Source organism: Kogia breviceps, chromosome 4 (genome assembly GCF_026419965.1).
Source record: "Kogia breviceps isolate mKogBre1 chromosome 4, mKogBre1 haplotype 1, whole genome shotgun sequence".
Classification (NCBI taxonomy): Eukaryota; Metazoa; Chordata; class Mammalia; order Artiodactyla; family Physeteridae; genus Kogia; species Kogia breviceps.
Window position 1 is genome coordinate 31,262,115 of NC_081313.1, and position 23,590 is coordinate 31,285,704.

Below are 23,590 nucleotides of genomic sequence, written 5' to 3' on the forward strand. Positions count from 1 at the left end.
TTAAAAATATTGGTAGGGAGCACGCTGTAGTGTATATGGAAGTAGAAACATAATGGTGTACACATGAAACTTACATAATGTTATAAACCAATGTTACCCCAATAAAAAGTAAATTTTAAAAATATCTGTAAAGAACTTCAATTGCGAGACACTCACCAGATTCTATTACAGTTTCAGTGCTGTTGGAAGGGACTTTTTTCCAGTCCATGAGGCAGGGCTCGGACCGAGATGAGTTACACCATTTGATTACATAGTCACAAGTCACGTTGGGGTCATAATTCCAAGTGAGCAGAATCCCGTTTCCCATTCCAACAGCCTGCTCTATTTTTAGATCATCTTCAGGAAAGAAGGATATTTTACCAGTGTTAAAAATAATGCTTTAAGGTAATTCTCATGAAAATGGGCAAGAGTTATAAAAATCACTTCGCCGTGCAGACATTGCAAAATAGTGCTAAACTAGATAAACCTTTAGCAAAGTTTAGAAGTGCTGCTCTGTTGTTTTCGTTTTAACTATGGCAATTACCTGTGCATATAAATTAACTCAGCAGCTGGAAAAAAAACAATGAAAAAGCACCTAGGATCAGGCAGTGACATAACTGGGCCGGACACGAGGATCAAGAGACACGAAGGATGGGGCAGAAGGGACACAGGCACTAGAGGGAGGTGAGGCAGCTCGGGGGCGGGGGCGGGGGCGGGGGCAGAGGCAGGCGGGAGGGGGGCGGGGGCAGAGGCAGGCGGGAGGCTGGCGAAGAGCACGCGTGGGTGTCAGAATCCCCCGTCTCCTCGTCCACTGTGGGTGTGAGCTCCACGAGAGCAGAAGGGGGCTTGTGCCTGCAACTCCAGCCCTGAGCACAGGCCATGCAAAGCAGGAGCACGATGACATGCAGTGAGTGAGTGGGTGGGCCAGCCCCTCCCTCCCTTTCAAGGGAGACTGCTAGCCCCATGGGTGGGCTGAAGGCATTGTGGAGACAGGACAGTGATGAAATGCTGTTGGGTGGGGTGGGGTGGGGTGGGATGGTCGGTGTGGGCAGAGAGGGGAAAGCATCCGCGAGCACAGATGGGTGAGGTGCAGAGGCTGGCAGAAGGGGGCCGTGCTGAGGTTTGGTTTCCTCATCCTGCCAGATCTCAGCCTAGGCGATAAGGGAGGCCCAAGGTTGGGGGTGAGGAATTAGCATGGGTTAGGACAGCGTGGCCAAAGGGAGAGGGAAATTTTCCAAGAAATAGGGGAAAGAAGTAATTTCTCTAACTGATGTATATTTAAGGGTTCAGTAAAAAGCCATGGAAAGGTTTATTGAACAAAATTTGCATTCATAAGCAACTACTACTGGACACAACAACAACTTGGCTGGGAATACAGAAGACTTAGGATATGACAGCTTCTTGACTCAATGTGACTAAAAATCCACGAGGTAACCTGCGCTGAGGCTGCAAGGCCTCTGCCTCGGGAAATCCTCATGGAACAATGATTTGTTCCGAGCTGCAGTAACTGACTGAAAGTTGATAGCCAGATCACTGTTAGTTCTGTAAATTACTGTGTTCTGACGGACACACAGAAAAGGTAGGAATATAATTCTTGAATTAAAAGATAACATAACGAGAGCCATTAAATACCTAATTTAAACCAGCAGGTTATCTTGCTATGGGCGTTCACATCTCTCTCCCTTTTCTTTCTTTCGACTCCATACCACTACCGGCAGACCTCTCTTCTCCGGTATGCACTGCTATCTGGGCTCTGGACGATATTGTGTGTCTCAGAATGTACGGTGTGTCCCCAATTCCTTCCTTCTAATGTGCCCACAACTGACTGAAACGAAGAACCAGTTATGTAACAAGCAGTAAGACACTGCCTCAAGCAAGAACTGGAAAGATACTTAGGACCCAAACTGGACCAATTTTTCTGCCTCTCCGAGTGGGTAGTCATAGAAAGGTGCACCCATATTAGGGTGGGATAGAAAGTGGGACCAGGGAATGACTCAGAAAAGGAGTTAACTAGGAAGAGGCAGGAGTGGCCACTGAAAACTTGTGACTCAAAAAGCTGTCAAGGCAGCTAAGGAGGAATGGACTAGTCACTGGTAATCCATCAAATTTACAGGGGGGCACTAAGGAATTTTTAAATCACACTGCAGTTGTTTTCTTAAAGCTTACACTGAAGATCTAATTTAGACTTTAAGAAGAGTTTCTTATCAATAAAGGATTCCTATTAATAGAGAATGCCTTATCAACAGAGCTGCCATTTAAAATGAGTATTTGTTCCTGCCTGACAGTTTGAAAACAGCCCAGCTGACGTAAGTATCAACTGTCATGGTCTTGGGGAGATATGTGAAAATGGTATCTGAATGAACTGTTAAGATATTTCTAAGAGTAATATGCAATACCATAACTCTACAACATTACGTGTTAAAGTAACTGGGTTTAGTAATATTTCATCCATCAGTGTAGATGCTTCAAGTCAATACTAATGACTGCTGCCTCTCAACATGCATACGTGACACTAATCTGCCTGTTCCTCCTTACACATCAGCAGCAACAGGGTATATGAGAAGAAAGCTGACATTTATGAGAGCAAGCAACACCTTCCAAATGTTGCACCTTAATTTCTTGTTCTTATATACTACTTTTATCTTAAGTACTCACCATTTGGAATTTCCATACTAGCTATTTTAGAAGGTGGCGATGAGCCCACAGAATTTTTTGCCACCACACTGATGATGTAGTCATTTTTATCAAGTTGTATTTCTGCCTTATGTTGAGGATCAGGAATTTCAGAAAGGGATTGTGTTTCCTCCTCTGACGAACATGATACATTATAGGAAAGTATTTTTCCATTAGCTTCATTAATGGGTAAAGGCTACAAAAACAGAAAAAAAAAATTGTTATAAAAACCTGCGAGGAGTGATTATGTGACAAGGCAAGGCCACTGAGTCTAAACTGGACACTCTGCTAATCCTAACAAAGTAATGTTAAAAAAGATGAAGTCGTTAACAGTGCACAACACAGATTTAAAATCCACTGAGATAAATTAGGAAAGTGATTCTGAAGAAAAACTACACTTGCTGTAAACAGTAAGAGCACACAGAAATATAAAAATTAAGTAACAAAATATTTAGCCTCATATTTTTCAGAAGTAAACCAAAAGGACTGATGAGCAACATTCTTCTACTTAAAAAATAAAATATTAAAAAGTATGGCATCATGTTTTTTTAGTTATTGCTTTCTCATTTTAAAGGAGTACTTGCTCATTATAGAAAATGTGGAAAATACTAAAAAGTTGGAAGAAAGCAAGAAAAATCTCATATTCCCATCTCTTAAATACTCTTACCTTGTGATATTTCCTTCAAGTTGTTTTCCTAGATGGAGATTTTTATTAAAATTGTTTCACTCATACTATACATTTTACAGTTTTTCACTTTTCTATAATAAAAACTTGTCCATAATAGTTATATACATTTTAATAGCTTTATATTTCATGTAGCATTTTTATCACTTTACTTGAAGATTCCTTAAATAAGTGAAATTTAAGTTGTTCCCAATTTTTCACAATAATAAAATGAATCTTTTGGTGCGACATTTTTTTTTCATGGCTAGGATTAATACTTTAATGTGAGTTCCCAAAATTGGACTTACTGTATAAAAGGGAAAAAAAAAAAAGAAGCTTGAATGTTTAACATCTTTATTGGAGTATAATTACTTTACAATGGTGTTAGTTTCTGCTTTACAACAAAATGAATCAGCTATACATATACATGTATCCCCATATCTCCTCACTCTTGCTTCTTCCTCCCACCCTCCCTATCCCATCCCTCTAGGTGGTCACAAAGAACCAAGCTGATCTCCCTGTGCTATGTGGCTGCTTCCCACTAGCTATCTATTTTACATTTGGTAGAGTATATATGTCCATGCCACTCTCTCACTTCGTCCCAGCTTATCCTTCCCCCTCCCTGTGTCCTCAAGTCCATTCTCAACATCTGTGTCTTTATTCCTCTCCTGACCCTAGGTTCATCAGAAACATTTTTTTTTTAAGATTCCAAACAGATGTGTTCGCATACAGTATTTGTTTTTCTCTTTCTGACTTACTTCACTCTGTATAACAGACTCTAGGTCCATACACCTCACTACAAATAACTCAATTTCGTTTCTCTTTATGGCTTAGTAATATTTCATTGTATATATGCGCCACATCTTCTTTATCTATTCATCTGTCAATGGACACTTAGGTTGCTTCCATGTCCTGGCTATTGTAAATAGAACTGCAATGAACATTGTGGTACATGACTCTTTCAGTTATGGTTTTCTCAGGGCATATACCCAGTAGTGGGATTGCTGGGTCATATGGTAGTTCTATTTTTAGTTTTTGAAGGAGCCTCCATACTGTTCTCCATAGTGGCTGTATCAATTTACATCCTACCGACAGTGCAAGAGGGTTCCATTTTTTCCACACCCTCTCCAGCATTTATTGTTTGTACATTTTCTGATGATGGCCATTCTGACTGGTGTGAGGTGATAATCTCACTGCAGTTTTGATTTGCATTTCTCTAATAATTACTGATGTGGAGCATCCTTTCATGTGTTTGTTGGCAATCTGTATATCTTCTTTGGACAAATGTCTATTTAGGTTTTCTGACCATTTTTGGATTGGGTTGTTTGTTTTCTTAATATTGAGCTGCATGAGCGGTTATATGTTTTAGAGGTTAATCCTTTCTCTGTTGATTTATTTGCAAATATTTTCTCCCATTTTGAGGGTTGTCTTTTCATCTTGTTTATGGTTTCCTTTGCTGTGCAAAAGCTTTTAAGTGTCATTAGGTCCCATTTGTTTGTTTTTATTTCCATTACTCTAGGAGGTGGATCAAAAAAGATCTTGTGGTTTATGTCAAAGAGTATTCTTCTTATGTTTTCCTCTAAGATTTTTATAGTGTCCAGTCTTACATTTAGGTTTCTATTCCATTTTGAGTTGATTTTTGTGTATGGTGATAGGAAGTGTTCTAATTTCATTCTTTTACATGTAGCTGTCCAGTTTTCCCAGCACCACTTACCGAAGAGGCTGTCTTTTCTCCATTGTATGTTCTTGCCTCCTTTATCAAAAATAAGGTGACCATACGTGCATGGGTTTATCTCTAGGCTTTCTATCCTGTTCCACTGATCTATATTTCTGTTTTTGTGCCAGTACCACACTGTCTTGATTACTGTAGCTTTGTAGTATAGTCTGAAGTCAGGGAGCCTGATTCCTCCAGCCCTGTTTTTCTTCCTCAACATTGCTTTGGCTATTCAGGGTCTTTTGTGTTTCCACACAAATTGTGAAATTTTTTGTTCTGGTTCTGTGAAAAATTGGTAGTTTGATAAGGACTGCAATGAATCTGTAGACTGCTTTGGGTAGCAGAGTCATTTTCACAATGTTGATTCTTCCAATCCAAGAACATGGTATATCTCTCCATCTGTTTGTATCACCTTTAACTTCTTTCATCAGTGTCTTATAGTTTTCTGCATACAGGTCTTTTGTCTCCTTAGGCAAGTTTATTCCTAGGTATTTTATTCTTTTTGTTGCAACGGTAAATGGGAGTGTTTCCTTAATTTCTCTTTCAGATTTTTCATCATTAGTGTATAGGAATGCAAGAGATTTCTGTGCATTAATTTTGTATCCTGCTACTTTACCAGATTCATTGATTAGCTCTAGGAGTTTGCTGCTAGCACCTTTAGGATTCTCTATGTATAGTAACATATAATCTGCAAACAGTGACAGCTTTACTTCTTCTTTTCCGATTTGGATTCCTTTTATTTCTTTTTCTTCCCTGACTGCTGTGGCTAAAACTTCCAAAACTATGTTGAATAATAGTGGTGAGAGTGGACAACCTTGGTCCACAGGTGGTCTTGTTCCTGATCTTACAGGATATGGTTTCAGTTTTTCACCATTGAGAATGATGTTGGCTGTGGGTTTGTCATATATGGCCTTTATTATGTTGAGGATTGTTCCTTCTATGCCTACTTTCTGGAGGTTTTTTTTTTTTTTTATCATAAATGGGTGTTGAATTTTGTCAAAAGCTTTTTCTGCATCTATTGAGATGATCATATGGTTTTTCTCCTTCAATTTGTTAATATGGTTTATCACGATGATTGACTTGCATTATTGAAGAATCCTTGCACTCTTGGAATAGAACCCACTTGATCATGGTGTATGATCCTTTTAATGTGCTGTTGGATTCTGTTTGTTAGTATTTTGTTGAAGATTTTTGCATCGATGTTCATCAGTGATATTGGCCTGTAGTTTTCTTTCCTTGTAACATCTTTGTCTGGTTTGGTAACAGGGTGATGGTGGCCTCGTAGAATGAGTTTGGGAGTGTTCCTCCCTCTGCAATATTTTGGAAGAGTTTGAGAAGGACAGGTGTTAGCTTTTCTCTAAATGTTTGATAGAATTCTCCTGTGAAGCTATCTGGTCCTGGGCTTTTGTCTGCTGGAAGATTTTTAATCACAGTTTCAATTTCAGTGCTTGTGTTTGTCCTGTTCATATTTTCTATTTCTTCCTGGTTTAGTCTCAGAAGGTTGTGCTTTCCAAAGAATTTGTCCATTTCTTCCAGGTTGTCCATTTTACTGGCATATAGTTGCTTGTAGTAATCTCTCATGATCCTTTGTATTTCTGCAGTGTCAGTTGTTACTTCTCCTTTTTCATTTCTAATTCTGTTAATTTGAGTCTTCTCCCTTTTTTGCTTGATGAGTCTGGCTAAAGGTTTATCGATTTTGTTTATCTTCTCAAAGAACTAGCTTTCAGTTTTATTGATCTTTGCTACTGTTTTCTTCATTTCTTTTTCATTTATTTCTGATCTGATCTTTATGATTTCTTTCCTTCTGCTAACTTTGGGGTTTTTTTGTTGTTGTTCTTCTGTCTCTAATTGCTTTAGGTGTAAGGTTAGGTTATTTATTTGAGATGTTTCTTGTTTCTTGAGGCAGGATTGTATTGCTATAAACTTCCCTCTCAGAACTGCTTTTGCTGCATCCCATAGGTTTTGGGTAGTCGTGTTTTCATTGTCATTTGTTTCTAGGTATTTTTTTATTTCCTCTTTGGTTTCTTCAGTCATCCTTGGTTATTTAGTAGTGTATTGTTTAGCCTCCACGTGTTTGTATTTTTCACAGATTTTTTCCTGTTATTGATATGTAGTCTTATAGAGTTGTGGTCGGAAAAGATACTTGACACGATTTCAATTTTCTTAAATTTACCAAGGCTTCATTTGTGACCCAAGATATGATCTATCCTGGAGAATGTTCCATAAGCACTTGAGAAGAAAGTGTATTCTGTTGTTTTTACATGGAATGTCCTATATATATATATATCAATTAAGTCCATTGTTTAATGTATCATTTAAAGCTTGTGTTTCCTTATTTATTTTCCTTTTGGATGATTTGTCCGTTGGTGAAAGTGGGGTGTTAAAGTCCCCTACTATGATTGTGTTACTGTCGATTTCCCCTTTTATGGCCGTTAGGATTTGCCTTACGTATTGAGGTGCTCCTAGGTTGAGTGCATAAATATTTAAAATTGTTATATCTTCTTCTTGGATTGATCTGTTGATCATTAAGTAGTGTTCTTCTTTGTCTCTTGTAATCGTCTTTATTTTAAAGTCTATTTTGTCTGATATGAGAATTGCTACTCCAGCTTTCTTTTGATTTCCACTTGCATGGAATATGTTTTTCCATCCCCTCACTTTCAGTCTGTACATGTCCCTAGGTCTGAAGTGGGTCTCTTGTAGACAGCACATATATGGGTCTTGTTTTTGTATCCATTCAGCCAGTCTATGTCTTTTGGTTGGAGCATTTAATACATTTACATTTAAGGTAGTTATCGATATGTATGTTCCTATTACCATTTTGTTAATTGTTTTAGGTTTGTAATTTTAAGTTTTTTCCTTTCTTGTGTTTCCTGCCTCGAGAACTTCTTTTAGCATTTGTTATAAAGCTGGTTTGGTGGTGCTGAATTCTCTTAGCTTTTGCTTGTCTGTAAAGCTTTTAATTTCTCTGTCAAATCTGAATGAGACCCTTGCTCGGTAGAGTAGTCTTGGTTGTAGGTTTTTCCCTTTCATCACTTTAAATATGTCCTGCCAATCCTTTCTGATTTGGAGAGTTTCTGCTGAAAGATCAGCGTTAACCTTAAGGGGATTCCCTTGTATGTTATTTGTTGCTTTTCCCTTGCTGCTTTTAATATGTTTTCTTTGTATTTTACTTTTGATAGTTTGATTAATATGTGTCTTGGCATGTTTTTCCTTGGACTTATCCTGTATGGGGACTCTCTGCGCTACCTGGACTTGATGACTATTTCCCTTTGCATATTAGGGAAGTTTTCAGCTACAATCTCTTCAAATATTTTCTCAGTCCCTTTTTTTTTCCTCCTCTTCTTCTGGGACCCCTATAATTCGAATGTTGGTGCATTTAATGCTGTCCCAGAGGTCTATGAGACTGTCCTCCATTCTTTTCATTGTTTTTTCTTTATTCTGCTCTGCGGTAGTTATTTCCACTATTTTATCTTCCAGGTCACTTATCCGTCTTTCTGCCTCAGTTATTCGGCTATTCATTCCTTCTAGATAATTTTTAACTTCATTTATTGTGTTGTTCATCATTGTTTGTTTGCTCTTTACTTCTTCTGGGTCCCTGTGAAACGTTTCTTGTATTTTCTCCATTCTATTTCCAAGATTTTGGATCATCTTTACTATCATTACTCTGAAATCTTTCTACCTACTGCCTATTTCCTCTTCATTTGTTTGTTCTGGTGGGTTTTTACCTTGCTCCTTCAACTGCTGTGTATTTCTCTGTCTTCTCATTTTGCTTAACTTACTGTGTTTGGGGTCTCCTTTTCTCAGGCTGCAGGTTCGTAGTTCCCATTGTTTTTGGTGTCTGCCCCCAGTGGGTAAGGTTGGTTCAGTGGGTTGTGTAGGATTCCTGGTGGAGAGGACTGGTGCCTGTGTTCTGGGGGATGAAGCTGGACCTTGTCTTTCTGGTGTGCAGGACTGCGTCCAGTGGTGTGTTTTGGGGTGTCTGTGACCTTATTATGATTTTAGGCAGCCTCTCTGCTAATGGGTGGGGTTGTGTTCCTGTCTTGCTAGTTGTTTGGCATAGGGTGTCCAGCACTGTAGCTTGTTGGTTGTTGAGTGGAGCTGGGTCTTAGTGTTGAGATGGAGATCTCTGGGAGAGCTTTCACCGTTTGGTATTATGTGGAGCTGGGAGGTCTTGGTGGACCAATGTCCTGAACTCAGCTCTCCCACCTCAGAGGCTCAGGCCTGACACCTGCTCTGAGCACCAAGACCCTGTCAGCCACCCGGCTCAGAAGAAAAGGGAGAAGAAAAGAAAGAAAAAAATAAAATAAAATAACATTATTAAAATACAAAATGAAAAAATTATTAAAAATAACAAAAATTGGGCTTCCCTGGTGGCGCAGTGGTTGATAATCCACGTGCCAATGCAGGGAACACAGGTTTGAGCCCTGGTCCGGGAAGATCCCACATGCCGTGGAGCAACTAAGCCCGTGTGCCACAACTTCTGAACCTGCACTCCAGAGCCTGCGAGCCACAGCTACTGAAGCCTGCGTGCCTAGAGCCCGTGCTCCACAAGAAGAAAAGCCACTGCAATGACAAGTCTGCGCACAGCAACAGAGTAGCCCCCGCTCACCACAACTAGGGAAAAGCTTGCGCACAGCAAAAAAGACCCAATGCAGCCAAAAATAAATAAATAAATAAAAGTAATTATGAAAAAAAAAAGAAAGAAGGGAGTAACCAAACCCAAAAACAAATCCACCAATGATAACAAGTGCTAAAAACTATACAAAAACAAAGAAAACAAAAGAAAAGTGGACAGACACACCCTTAGGACAAATGGTAAAAGCAAAGGTATACAGACAAATTCACACAAAGAAGCATAAACATACATAGTCACAAAGAGAGAAAAGAAAAAAAATATATATCTATATACCAAAAAAAAACAAAGGAAGAGAGCAACCAAATCAATAAACAAATCTACCAATGATAATAAACTCTAAATACTCAACTAAGATAAACATAAAACCAGAAACAAATTAGATGCAGAAAGCAAACCCCAAGTCTACAATTGCTCCCGAAGTCCACTGCCTCAACTTTGCAATGATTCTTTGACTATTCAGGTATTCCACAGACACAGGGTACATCAAGTTGATTGTGGAGATTTAATCCACTGCTCCTGAGGCTGCTGGGAGAGATTTCCCTTTGTCTTCTTTTTTCGCACAGCTCCTGGGGTTCAGCTTCGGACTTGGCCCTGCCTCTGCATGTAGGTCACCTGAGGGTGTCTGTTCTTAGCTCAGACAGGACGAGGTTAAAGTAGCAGCTGATTGGGGGCTCTGGCTCACTCAGGCCAGGGGGAGGGAGGGGTACGGAATGAGGGGCAAGCCTGCAGCGGCACAGGCCTGCCTGACATTGCACCAGCCTGAGGTGCGCCGTGTGTTCTCCCGGGGACGTTGTCCCTGGATCACGGGACCCTAGCAGTGGCGGGATGCACAGGCTCCCGGGAGGGGAGGTGTGGATGGTGACCTGTGCTTGCATACAGGCTTCTTGGTGGCTGCAGCAGCAGCCTTAGTGTCTCATGCCCGTCTCTGGTGTTTACGCTGATAGCTGCAGCCCACGCCCATCTCTGGAGCTCATTTAGGCGGTGCTCTGAATCCCCTCTTCTTGCACACCCTGTAACAATGGTCTCTTGCCTCTTCGGCAGCTCCAAACCTTTTCCCAGACTCCCTCCTGGCTAGCTGTGGTGTACTAGCCCCCTTCAGGCTGTGTTCACGCAGCCAATCCCCGTCTTATCCCTGGGGTCTGACCTCCGAAGCCCGAGCCTCAGCTCCCAGCCCCCACCTGCCCTGGCGGGGGAGCAGGCAAGCCTCTCAGGCTGGTGAGTGCTGTTTGGCACTGATCCTAAGTGTGGGAATCTCTCCGCTTTGTCCTCTGCACCCCTGTTGCTGTGCTCTCCTCTGTGGCTCCAAAGCTTACCCCCCACCACCCCGTCTCCGCCAGTGAAGGGGCTTCCTAGTGTGTGGAAACCTTTCCTCCTTCACAGCTCCCTCCTAGAGGTGCAGGTCCTGTCCCTATTCTTTTGTCTCTGTTTTTTCTTTTTTTCTTTTGCCCTACCCAGGTATGTGGGGAGTTTCTTGCCTTTTGGGAAGTATGAGATCTTCTGCCAGCGTTCAGTAGGTGTTCTGTAGGAGTTGTTCCACGTGTAGATGTATTTCTGATGTATTTGTGGGGAGGAAGGTGATCTCCACATCTTACTCCTTCGCCATCTTGAAGGTCTCCCTCACATTCAAACTTCTTTATATATATATAGCTAAACTGCTTTTTAAAATAATTGCTCCAATTTATATAGCAGTGCATGGGACCCTCTGATCCAGACTGACACTGACATTAATACTGTGCTGAAGACACTGCTCCAACAGAGGTCCCCGACAGCTCTCCAATGGCCTGGTCCAGTGGACATGTTACCATCCTAAGACTTGTGGGTTTTGATACTATTCATTCCTTCACACATTCCCTTCCCCTGGTTTCTGCAAAAGCTATTTTCTTCTGGTCTTCCTGCCTCTCTGGCCTTCCCAATCTCCCCTGCTGGATCCTCCTCCTTTGCTGGTCCTTTATATCCTGCCATCACCTACAGTTCCACTCTTGGCCTCTTTCTACCCTGCATACTCTCCCTGAGTGATCCCATTTATATGCTTACTCACAGCTATGTCTTTAGCTCAGACCTCACCCGAGCTCCAGAGCCTTACATCAAACCACCTCCTACTGAACTGTACTCAGATATCCTTGTGGCACATGTTTAAAAAACTCAACATGTCCAAAACAACTTAATTTTCCAACGAAATATGGCAGACCCATCAACTAGTCACTGAAGTTAGAATCCAAATCGCTTCAATATTTTTAATCCTTGGTTAAACATTTATCTCATTTGAACAATATTCTAAACTTTCTCACATTGAAGTAATTTATATAATCATTACTGTATTATTGTGAAATCTGAGAGACAAATGAGAGTAGCCAGGGGATTTGCTAATCAAGAGTAAGAGAGGATGCACAGTCACAGACAATCTCGAAGCAATGGAATGTGTACACAACTTGCTCACAGACTTCAAAGATTTACTTTACTTAAAGCTGTAAAGATGTCAAATTTTTATAAAAATAATAGTTTAAATTTCAATAACAAAATTCACTGTTTAAAAGTATCTGGTTATAACTGTTCCTATGAAATCTGGTATAGAAGACAATTGTTCATGGTTTTGATGTTCATAAATCAGATAAAAAAATACAGCAACAAAAACATCTGCTTTGGTAAGGAAAATCTAGTAAAACATAATGCAATTCATATTTTATCTAAAATTTTAGAAAACTATGTAAAACTTTATAATTGTCATATTAATAATACAATTTACTTAGGGGACAACAAATTATACGATATATATAAAAAGTTGGTTTCCTAGTCATTGAATTGAAAATGCAACATAAACACTTGAGATTCTAACTTGTGGTTTCTGGCTGTACTTCTGACTAAAGTGAGAGAGATGGAATTCTTGAAATCCTCAGTCCTTTACAGGGCTCATAAAATCAAACCAAAGAATGCTCAGCTCTTGACACAGAGATCCTCACTACAGTGACTGTGGCGCATCTGCAGTGATGTGGAATCTGGGGCTTTTAGAAGCCAGGTTACATTCTCAGCAATACTGTATGCTAAGCCAGTCTGGGAAATCCTGGCTGCCTGATAACCCAGGTACCATATGTAAGTTAAGTAGTTCAGCATAATAAAGTTATTCGAGGAAGAATTAGATATTTACCTTCCAATATATTATTAAATTTTTTCCGTCAGAACTCCACTCTCTCCAAGTATCTGGTCCCTTTGAAGGAACTAGAAAAGAGATTTAAAAGTTAGTATTTGAAGATGCATACTATGTAAGTTGATAAGATCAATAAGTGGGATGGTGGTATTTGAAATTTTTGTCTAGGTTTTTGAAATTCTCAATAAAAATGTGAAGAAGTTAGTGGCTTCCACTTAGAAAATGAAGCAATGGAAAAGCTGAGCTCCAAATGTCTACAAAACACAAGGCCCCTTACAATGGGTTAAAATCACCCTCAAGTCCCTCCAAAATGGGTCCAAGGCTGCCTCTCCATCTCACATCCATCTCTCCCCCCTTACTCAAGCTGGCTCTGGCTACACACTGGTTTCCTGGCTGTTCCTCAAACATGCCAAGGACACCTGCCCCAGGCTTTCTGCACTTCCTATGCCCTCTCTTCCTCTGCCTAGAACTTTTCTCCTCTGAATTAACCACGTAGCTTCCTTCACCACCTCCTTTATATCTCAGATCAAGTGTTACCTTATTAGTGAAGTCTCTTCGAGCTACTCTATTTAAAATTGCAAACTCCCTCCTCAACTGCCTGGCCTTCATTCCCTAGCCCTCTCTCTAGGTTTCATTTTTTTCTGTGGCACTCACTGCCACCCAATATGCTATTATATACATATTTTAAAAACTCATTTCTAATCCTCTACCCTATAAACTCCATGGGCAGAGATTGCTGTTTTATTCCCTGCTATATTCCTAGTAACTAGAACAATTCCTGACACATGGTGGATACTCAACAAGTATTTGTTAAATGAATTAATGCCTTCATCTTAATGAGGCGTAAATAAAACGTTTCCTCTTGGCAACAACAGCTCATCAACTGAAAGCAAAAGCAGCCAGTCTCCAAAATGACCAATGATATTGGTCTCGCTTCCTGACATTCATGCCCTTGTGTGGTCTCTCCCACACTGTATATCAGCATTGGCCTGTGTGACAAGTAGGGTACGGCAAATGTGATGTATGTCCCTTCTGAGGCTAGGACATAAAAGACATTGTGGAGGCTGCCTTGTTCTCTCTTTGATCACTAAGTCTGGGAGTTGCTGGTTGCCATGTTGAGGACACTCCAGCAGCCCTATGGAGAGGCCCGCGTGATGAGGAACTGAGGCCTCCTGCCAATAGGCATGTGACTAAACCATCCTGAAAGCCAATCCTCTAGCCCCAATCAAGCCTGCAGCCCCTACCCACATCCTGACTGTAGCCTCAGCTAAGCTGTCTGAATTTCTGATCCACAGACACTGTGAGATAACAAATGTTTGCTGTTTTAAGCCACTGAGTTCTGAGGTAATTTGTCGTAGCAATAGATAACTAATACACTCTTTCCCTGGACTCAAGCATGATCCAAATAATTCTTACATGTACTGTAAGGATCCTCTCTCATCTTTCTAGTCTTCATGTGGAGAGACAAAATCTGGGTTAATACCTGTCCTTTTCTGTCTTACTGTTTGTTAAATTTTTTGGAAGAAGTTTTATATTCCCTATATTATATAGTTCAAATAAAGCTTTTGCTATCTTTTGTTGAATGATTTCTGAAAATTACACCTATTTCTAAATTTTCTGCTTTGTTTTAAAGCTGACATCTGCTTAATCAAGAATAGTATCTCATTCTGTCTTTAGAAATTATCATACTTAGAAAACCAGTTACCTAATTTTATAGATATATTGACCTGGGTGTACACAGAAACTAAAGTTCAAGAAATTGTAGTCCCGGGCTTCCCTGGTGGCGCAGAGGTTGAGAATCCGCCTGCCAATGCAGGGGTCACGGGTTCGTGCCCCGGTCCGGGAAGATCCCACATGCCGCGGAGCAGCTGGGCCCGTGAGCCATGGCCGCTGAGCCTGCGTGTCCAGAGCCTGTGCTCCGCAACGGGAGAGGCCACGACAGTGAGAGGCCCGCATACCACAGCAAAAAAAAAAAAAAAAAAAGAAATTGTAGTCCCATCCATTTCTCAGGCCTAGGTCACAAATAAAAATTCCACCAAATTAGCTTTATTAATAATTGTTTTCAATAAAGAGACACTCTAAATAGGTTATTAAAACTCCAGGAAGAGGAAAGAGTGTGAGAAAAATCACTCCATAATCTTACTATAGTTTCAAGTTTGGTTTCCTATGTATCATTTTAATACAGCTACAATCATATTGTGGATAGGATAGCCTAGTCCTTTCACATAACAACACATGCCAAGCATTTTTCCATATTATCACAAAACTTGAAAAACCATCATTTAAAATGTATGATATTTTACTAGCAGGTTACACAATTTATCTATAGTTACACAATTTATCTAAACATTCTCCTGCTTTTAATCACTTGGGTGACATTTTCTTTTAAAAACAAAATTTCAGGATCCATAGTAATAATTAGCCATAAGTCATTCAGTTAACTTACTGGCTTCGGTGGTTAGATATTGTTTTTCATTGCTCCACTTGCTCCATTTCCAGAAGGGGTCAGTACAACAACGAATCCGAAAAGTATATATGGTATATGGATTTAACTTATCCACAGCAGCAAGATAACTTGAATTTTCTATTCCTGTCATTGTGACATTCCGCTATTAGAAACAAATATATACATTACATATATAATACCACATGTAGATGAATACATACATATACGCATATACTTTTTTTAGAAGAAAGCCTCCCAAATTTGTGACATAAACTGACTGAATGTCATAAGAGTTTAGCTCTATAAAACCAAAGACAGTTCATCCACTATATTTTAATTCTTATATAAACGCCAAATCAGTGAAATTATGTTCTGCAGCAGCAATAAATAAAATTGAGGTATCTTTTTAGTCCAAATGTTGGATCTAAGTAATAATGGTCAACTAATTATGCAGAGAAGATGATATTCAGTCAATCCTTAATGGTAATGCAATATACCTTAATATAACTTAGTAATCTAAGACGACCTTGAGGATTAAATACATTATTCCGATGATATTTGGAAACTGACTGGGGGCAGGCATCATCTTATGCATCTTTTTTTATATAGCACTTAGAACCTCTAGTGTGGTGCTAAACATGTAGACTATTCAATATTTAACTAAATAAATTAAGATGAAGCAATTCTAAACAAATTTGAGGATTTGCATGCCTCAGGAAAGTCTCTGAGTTCCCAATTACTTATTGCAAAGAAGCTTTTGGGGTTACGTTTTGCAGTTTGACTGATTTTCTAGAAATTATCAGTAAGTTTCCAAGCGACTATTTAAGTACATCATTTATTTAGGACCTACCCCAAATTACAAGATGGTGCAGCATTAAAGTCAACCTAAGTATTTAAAATGTACTAAAAAGCTGTGTTTTGACTTATAACGCCCAATTATAACTTGCTCCTACTGCCGCACTTAGCAGTTTTAAAAATCACATCTTCTCTTTGGTGCCAATTAGTCCATTAACTACCACCAACGGTTATAGCGAAAACTACTAATTCATTCACAAATTTATTGAGCACCAGTTACATGCCAGGTACTATACTAGACCTGGAAATATTCTGAGTAGTAAAAGTCAAACTTACGTTCTATAATATCTGGTATTATAATTGTTTTTAAGTGCTAAATATAATGCTGTTATGATATTGATATATAATGTCTTCACTCTTAGTAAATCTCTATAATAAGTACTCTGAGCGCTTATGCATACCAATTTACTTAATTCTTTTTGAAGACTAAGTATTTTATCCAAAATAACCTCAAAGGAAGTTTATAGAAGAATCTTACTCACCAATTCATGTATTGAGTTAGTTTTATTAATTTCAATTTGACACAACAGTTTAATCTTTGCAAAGCTGCCTGGTAAATGCCAGGAAAGTGTAACAGCTGTTGAACTGATATCCTTCACTTTGACTGAAGTAGGAATATGGGGATGAACTGTAAATACAATTTTCAAAGATTACTTTAAAAGCTCTTTTCTAATATGACAAATGAGAGTCAAAGAAAACAAAAAACAGAAGAGATGTCATCAATGCCGATCAACAATGTTCCACCCACCGTTGTGTGGAATACACATCTCACCTTTACTGCTGGCATCAGGCCAGCATTGTTTAAGAACCATTCACACTCAAGGTTCCTCAGTTGGCATCAGAAATACTAAAAGGCAGTAAGTCAGTCTCCACCTTTAAGGAACCCCTCATTTACTTGGGGACTGACAAACAGAAAGAAGGAAAATCAACAAGAGTATATACATTAAGTCCTAAATGCGTGGTACAGATATTCACTGCTACAGGAATTTAGATGGAAGTGTAGATGTACAGTGAAGATAGGACTGAAGACGAGCTCTGAAGGATGAACCAGAACGAAACTGGCAAAACAGTTGCAGAAAATCATTTCAGGCTGGGGTCTTGGCAAGAACAAAGGTACAGTGAAGCAAACTGCACGTTACACTGGTGATAGTGCATATACCAAATTGAGTGATGGGAAAGAATCACGTGGAAGATATGGCTGAAATGGCAGAGGGCAGACAAATATATATAAAACTGCCATGCAAGTATAAGATGTAGCTTTTGTGACCTTATGGAAAAAAATCAAGACATAACAAAGATGATGAGAAGGAATAATTGATAAAAGTGACTTATATTCACAAGTAAGGCAACAGGAGCATCTACTAATCACTTGACAGGCTGTATTATAATGCATTTGGTTTAAGCCCTTACACCCCTGACTGTCTTTAAGAGAAGGCCTCTATGCCACTGCTCTGTGTGTTGCAGAGCCTGGCACAGGGTTGATACACAAGGAATGACCACAGGAATGAGTGCCAAAAAGACAGGCCTCTTTTATTTCTATTTTGAGCTGTACATTAATAGGGTTGGTAAAAATTCAGAAATCATCAGCAGTAAAAAGGAACAAACTATTTACTGATACATACTTGGGATGGATCTCAAGGACATCATCCTTAGATAAAAAATGCCAACCTCTAAAGGTTAAATAGTGTACAACTCCATTTACACACCATTCCCCAAATAACAAAACAATAGCGATGAGGAACAGACTAGCTGTTTTCCAGGAACAGAGATTCTAGCACACGCCCGTGTGTGTTGATGGGGGTGGGGGTGGTGTTGCTACAGTGACAGTGGGAGGCGGTTCCTGTGGGCGACAGAAGAGTTCTGTATCTGAACTGTATTGGTGGGTTGCGTGAATCTGTACGTGGATCTGACTGCACAGAACTACACACAAACACACGCACACACAATTAAATGCATATAAAAACTGGTGAAAACTGAGCAAGGTCAGTAGTCTGGTTCAGTGTTGAACCAGGGTCAACTGCCTAATTTGGACATGGTACTACAGTTACATAACATGCCACCACTGAGAAAGTCGGATGAAGGACTATAATTATTTTTGCAACCACCTGTGAGTCTACAACTATTTCAAAATAAAAAGGTTTTAAAAACTGGGCAGGGGGCTTCCCTGGTGGCGCAGTGGTTTGAGAGTCCGCCTGCCTATGCAGGGGACACGGGTTCGTGCCCCGGTCCGGGAGGATCCCACATGCCGCGGAGCGGTTGGGCCCGTGAGCCATGGCCGCTGAGCCTGCGCGTCCGGAGCCTGTGCTCCGCAACGGGAGAGGCCACAGCAGTGGGAGGCCCGTGTACCGCAAAAAAAAAAAAAAAAAAAAAAACTGGGCAAAAAAAACTATTTTCAGAAATCAGAATCTATCAGAAAAACTGTTTTCAGAAATCAAAAATTATCAGATAAAGCCACTTACAATTTCTATGAAACAATTAATTCAAATTTTTATTTGAATTTAATAAAACAGTGAAACTTGAAATTATAAAGATTTTTAAATGAAATTCACAAAATTAGTAAGTAACCATAAAGGAAATAATCAGTAAAAAGTAATCTCTAGAAGCACTTTTCATTAATCTCAAGACATTTTACCACTTCTAAAGTTATTTTTAAGACATTGGTTTATGCAGCAGCTTACCTTTTTCAGTTATGTTAACTAAAAGTGTTGATTCTGATTGACCCAGAGGATTTCGAGCATTCAACGTAAAATTGTATATTTCTTGATTTGGAAGCATTTGAAAGAACAACTGATAGCTTTCATTTGTGGGCAACTCAACTCTTTTAAATCTAACATATTTTCCTGAAAAACTGAATTAAGAGAACATTAAGGAATATTAAAATAATTTCAAAATGGCAAAAGATTTATTGCAGGAAAAGATGAACAGGTAAATTTCTAATAAATTTTTTAAGTCTGTATTTGTAATTATAGATATACTACATACTCAGGGAAGAATATATATACAATGCAGAAAACAGAAGAAAAAAATAAGCCATAAGCCCACTACCCAGAGACAGTCTCTGTTCATATTTGAGGGTTCTTCCTTCTAGAGGCTTTTTTAAAAAGACGACAAGATATCGAGTCTGCATGTGTTTAAAGTGCAGTATTTATAGTATACCCAATTTTCTACAGCAAATTTTGTTTTATATTTGTTCTCATAAATGAAACAGAGCATCTTCTTATGTCATTTAGTATCCTTCCAAGGTACTCCTCACTGTTTTGACAACCTTTCCCACAGACCTTTACCTTTCAAATAAAGTGTAACTTGTATTGCGTGGGCCCACCAAGAACGTCGGTCTTCCTGGATTCCAAGTGCATATAATCTCTTTTAAGTCATATGTCTCACAGTTCAGTTTTTGAGGAATATCAGGTGGATCTAATAAAAAAAAAAAAGAAAAAAAGGTAGTTGCTTTGATTATGTGTATTTTCTCTGAAAACGTTATGTTTCATAAATGTTAATTACATTTTGGACAATTTCCTTAAAAAATAATTTGCTTACATTTTGAATGGTGCAGGAATTACCATTCTTTGTATACAGCATGTTGTTTCAGAGTTCATATTACATTAGGAGTGATGGATTAACATATACTTAAAAGTGACCATTAGCTCATTTGGAAACTCCCCAATAGCAACCTGAAGAGATCAACTATCATGTTTTTCCCTTAAATCCCATTTCAGAGTCCATCAAATCTCTCAAAGGAAACTTTGTCCAATTAGTTAAATCAGAAAAATCTACAGGTTAAAAGTATTATCACCTATCCTCTTTATACTGTGATTTGAAAAGAAGTACCAAATCATAAGTCAGTATAAGCCATGTTACAAGTTTCAGAGTTCTTAAATAAGTTATAAGGACTATTATTTACAAAGTCAGTCTTGGTAAAATTCTACATATTCCTATATTCCAAGTGACTACTGATCTTTTGTTGTTTCTCTTCTTTAATGAGACGGTTCTGTTTTTGTAGGGGTAAGACTAGAAAAAGAAAAAAGTTGTTTTGTTTTGTGAGACAGTGATAAATAAAAATTCTACAGTCTGACACTGATTATAGAAAGTGATATTTCTGTAATCTTACTTAACCAAGCATATAGAGAAACTGATATTTCCTACTGTCATATTTATCCAAACTATCTTCCATGGAGGTAAGTTTTGTTAAATGACTATCAAAAGTCTAAAAGATAACTTTATTTTTAAAAACGTGAATTTTTAAAATAGTCCTTAGTTTATCAAACAAGACTTAGAAAATTTCACATACTTTCCCCAGAGATAAGCATTACTTCCTTCAAGTATCTTAGGTAACATTAAGAGAAGTAATGAGTATTTATATGAAAGTTTACCAACTGGATAATAAAACTAACACTGACATTTATTTTGAAAACTGTTTTAAACTTAAGGACAAACTTTTGGTTGTTTTATTAAATTCACATACCCCAAATTTTGAGGATATTTAAAATGCTGATTATTTTAGGATCTGGCAGATATATTAAGTTGAAATACTTAAAATCCAAATAACAGGAGCAAACTAGACAGAAGTAGAAGCAAAAATTGAAGGAGAAAAAAATATGAGAGGGCAGTACTTGAAATATATTGATTTTCTTTTCAAAGAAATTCACTTACAAAAGAATCAGTTGAAGCTAGGTAAAAGCTCGGTAGAAATCAATTGTCTTTCTATATAGCAGTATATAGAAAACACAATTTAAAAAAATCAATTTTTAATAGCACCAGAAAGCATCAAACACCTAGGAATAAATTTACCAAAAGATATAAAAGACCTCATATCACTAAAATAAATCAAAGAAAATCTAAATAGATGGAAGGCTATACCATGTTCATGGTTTGGAAGACTCAACATTGTAAGAATAAAAATCTTCCTAAATTGAAAGATTTAATGTAATATCAATCAAAATCCTAGCATGTATGAATGTGTATGTGTGTGTGTAGGGGAAAACTGACAAGCTGATTCTAACATTCTTTCCAGCCTTTTCAGTAAATGATGGGATAACAGGCTACCCATAAGGGAAAGGAAAGTAAATCTTGATCCCTAACTCATGCCACAGTCTGCCCTTGCTGCAAGTTTCTAAAGAGCTCGCTCTGAAGTGAAATGTTACTGCTGTTCCTGAATTGACAAATATTGATCAATATTTCAACCTCTAAATGTTATAAATGAAAGCTAAATTATAAACTAAATAGGTTTGCTCTAGCACTATTATAAAAGATTAGAACATTGTTAGAAACAATAAAGCAGTGAATATTCTCATCTTTTAAGTTGTAATTTTTTATTTCATTCTTTTAAGTGAGTATCTCACTTTTTGGTATCACTTATCAAGCAGTTTCACTACACTGGTTCTTTACTTAGACTCCATGATCATTTGTGAGGAATGTTGCACATCACTTCCTAAAATTCCATTTAGGAAAGAAAATTTAATTTTTTTAATTGCTAAAATTTAAATTCGAATATATTCTCACTTGAATTCCAAAATGGCTTACTGGAAGGCAAAAAGAGAGTAAGGTTACAGCCATCAAGCTGAGAAGGGCACCTAATCCCTTTCCCCTGGGGGGAAGCAACTGAATGTTGTTGAATGTTGCTATCAGCAACTGAATGTAATTTATCATAAATTTCTCTGGAAGTAAAAAAGTGACTGAAAGCGGCTGATCCACAGCGTAACTGACAATCATAAGAAAAAAAAAGCTTAAGAAAAATCACTGAGTAAGCAAAAGAAAATGACAAATTCCATTCACTACATTTCGCACACTTTATTCATGAGACCCTTGGACCACTAGAAACTTTAAGTTCCGAATGTGAGCAGGAAGGGAAGCACTGCTGGAGGCAAAGCCATCAGTGCATTATAACATTACAGTTACCACAGGGGAGGGGACAGAAAAACTCTAAATACAAAAGTATCTGTGGATGCACAACACAAGCCTTATAGGTAGGGCAGTCCACCCACAACAACTTGTGGAAACGTCATGGTACGTAGAAGTGACCATGTTAAAAGATGCCCCTGCATTACGGAGAGTACATCAGACACAGAACATAGTGAGAGGGGGACTCTTCTTCCCCCCATGCCCTGCAGCCACCCTCCTCTCATCAGAGAAGCGCAGGTTATGCTTTTGAAAGATTTTGTATAAAATCATTACAATTTCTTTAATTGGGGTACTTAAAAAAACGGTATGCTTTAATTAGGTGGGAAATTAAATTATATGAAAAAATTCCTAAATGATGTAGGAGTAAGAAATATTATATACTACCTGCCCTTGACTCAACAAAGCTGTTAACTAAGAATTTAAACTAAAAATTAGCAGATGAATGTTTCAAATCTTATTACAAAAGTTACAAATTATATAGATACAGGTATGTAGAAGACAAGCTTAGAACCCACCTTAAAACAAGCAAAAATGCTGGTACCCTCATATGTCACTTGTATCAAAGAATAAAAAAATAAGAAAGAAATAAAATCATCCCCCCGAAAAAGCATTAAGGCTTTCAAAGAGGACCAAAACAGATTAATAGGAAATCTTTTCTTAAAAAAAAAATTATATACTTACATCCTGCAAAAATAACTGTTCCAAACATGTTATCTTCTACGGAGAAAACCACATTTGTTCCACTACTTTCGGAAGCAGAAATATTACGGATCTTGATTGCAACATTTTTCCCATCAAGATGGATAAGGGGACAATATGTACTGCCAATCTGTGCTGATAACACTTTTTCTTGAGTCACACAACATACTGTTATATCTGAGCCTACAAGTAGCACTCTGTCTTGAGGAAAAACCTCAGTCTGAGAATCAGGAGACCCTAGAAAGAGCAAAACAAATTATAAATACTTTAGAAGTCTTTTTTTTTTTTTTTTTTTGCGGTACGCGGGCCTCTCACTGTTGTGGCCTCTCCCGCTGCGGAGCACAGGCTCCGGACGCACAGGCTCAGCGGCCACGGCTCACGGGCCCAGCCGCTCTGCGGCATGTGGGATCTTCCCAGACCGGGACACGAACCCGTGTCTGCTGCATCGGCAGGCGGACTCTCAACCACTGCGCCACCAGGGAAGCCCTAGAAGTCTTTTACATAAATTAGCCCAGTGTACAGAAAACACACTGTTAGGTACTTTGTAATTATGGTGGCCCAAAGATAAGGTACGCCCCCCAGGTTTCAAAGGAGCAAGACATACACAAGAAATAAAAATGTGTGTGGTTTTATTTACTCATGACAGGGTGATGGTGGGGGAGTAGAGGGGACTGCAGGTCAATGTGTAAGGTCACAGGTTAATATCTAAGAAGTCTAAAGGTTCAAATTAAGTGGGTTTATCCACATGTGAAAAATCCACACCAAGAAAAAGGTACGCATTAAATAATTCCATTCCTTTGAAATTATTCTATGTATTTAGATCAGATGTCCTACTTTCCATCAGCTTACATGTATGGTTAAATACTCCACATCCTAAAAAGCAC

At 38.6% G+C, this 23,590-nt stretch overlaps 1 protein-coding gene across 4 annotated transcripts in view; it reads right to left on the bottom strand.

Annotated features, from left to right (window-relative positions):
* The window catches only part of LIFR (LIF receptor subunit alpha), a 92,331-nt gene that overhangs the window by 24,759 nt on the left and 43,982 nt on the right, over positions 1 to 23,590 (bottom strand). For all 4 annotated transcript variants that reach the window (XR_010840104.1, XM_059060244.2, XM_067030888.1 and 1 more), the window contains exons 7-14: positions 22,689 to 22,943; positions 19,394 to 19,523; positions 18,788 to 18,957; positions 16,592 to 16,737; positions 15,255 to 15,417; positions 12,809 to 12,879; positions 2,635 to 2,848; positions 157 to 336 (exon numbers count right to left, since the gene is read on the bottom strand). Coding sequence is in view for 3 of the 4 variants with exons in the window: in XM_059060244.2 (XP_058916227.1) it covers positions 157 to 336; positions 2,635 to 2,848; positions 12,809 to 12,879; positions 15,255 to 15,417; positions 16,592 to 16,737; positions 18,788 to 18,957; positions 19,394 to 19,523; positions 22,689 to 22,943 (1,329 nt within the window). In the remaining variant the exon portion in view is untranslated. The remainder of the gene's footprint in view (positions 1 to 156; positions 337 to 2,634; positions 2,849 to 12,808; positions 12,880 to 15,254; positions 15,418 to 16,591; positions 16,738 to 18,787; positions 18,958 to 19,393; positions 19,524 to 22,688; positions 22,944 to 23,590) is intronic.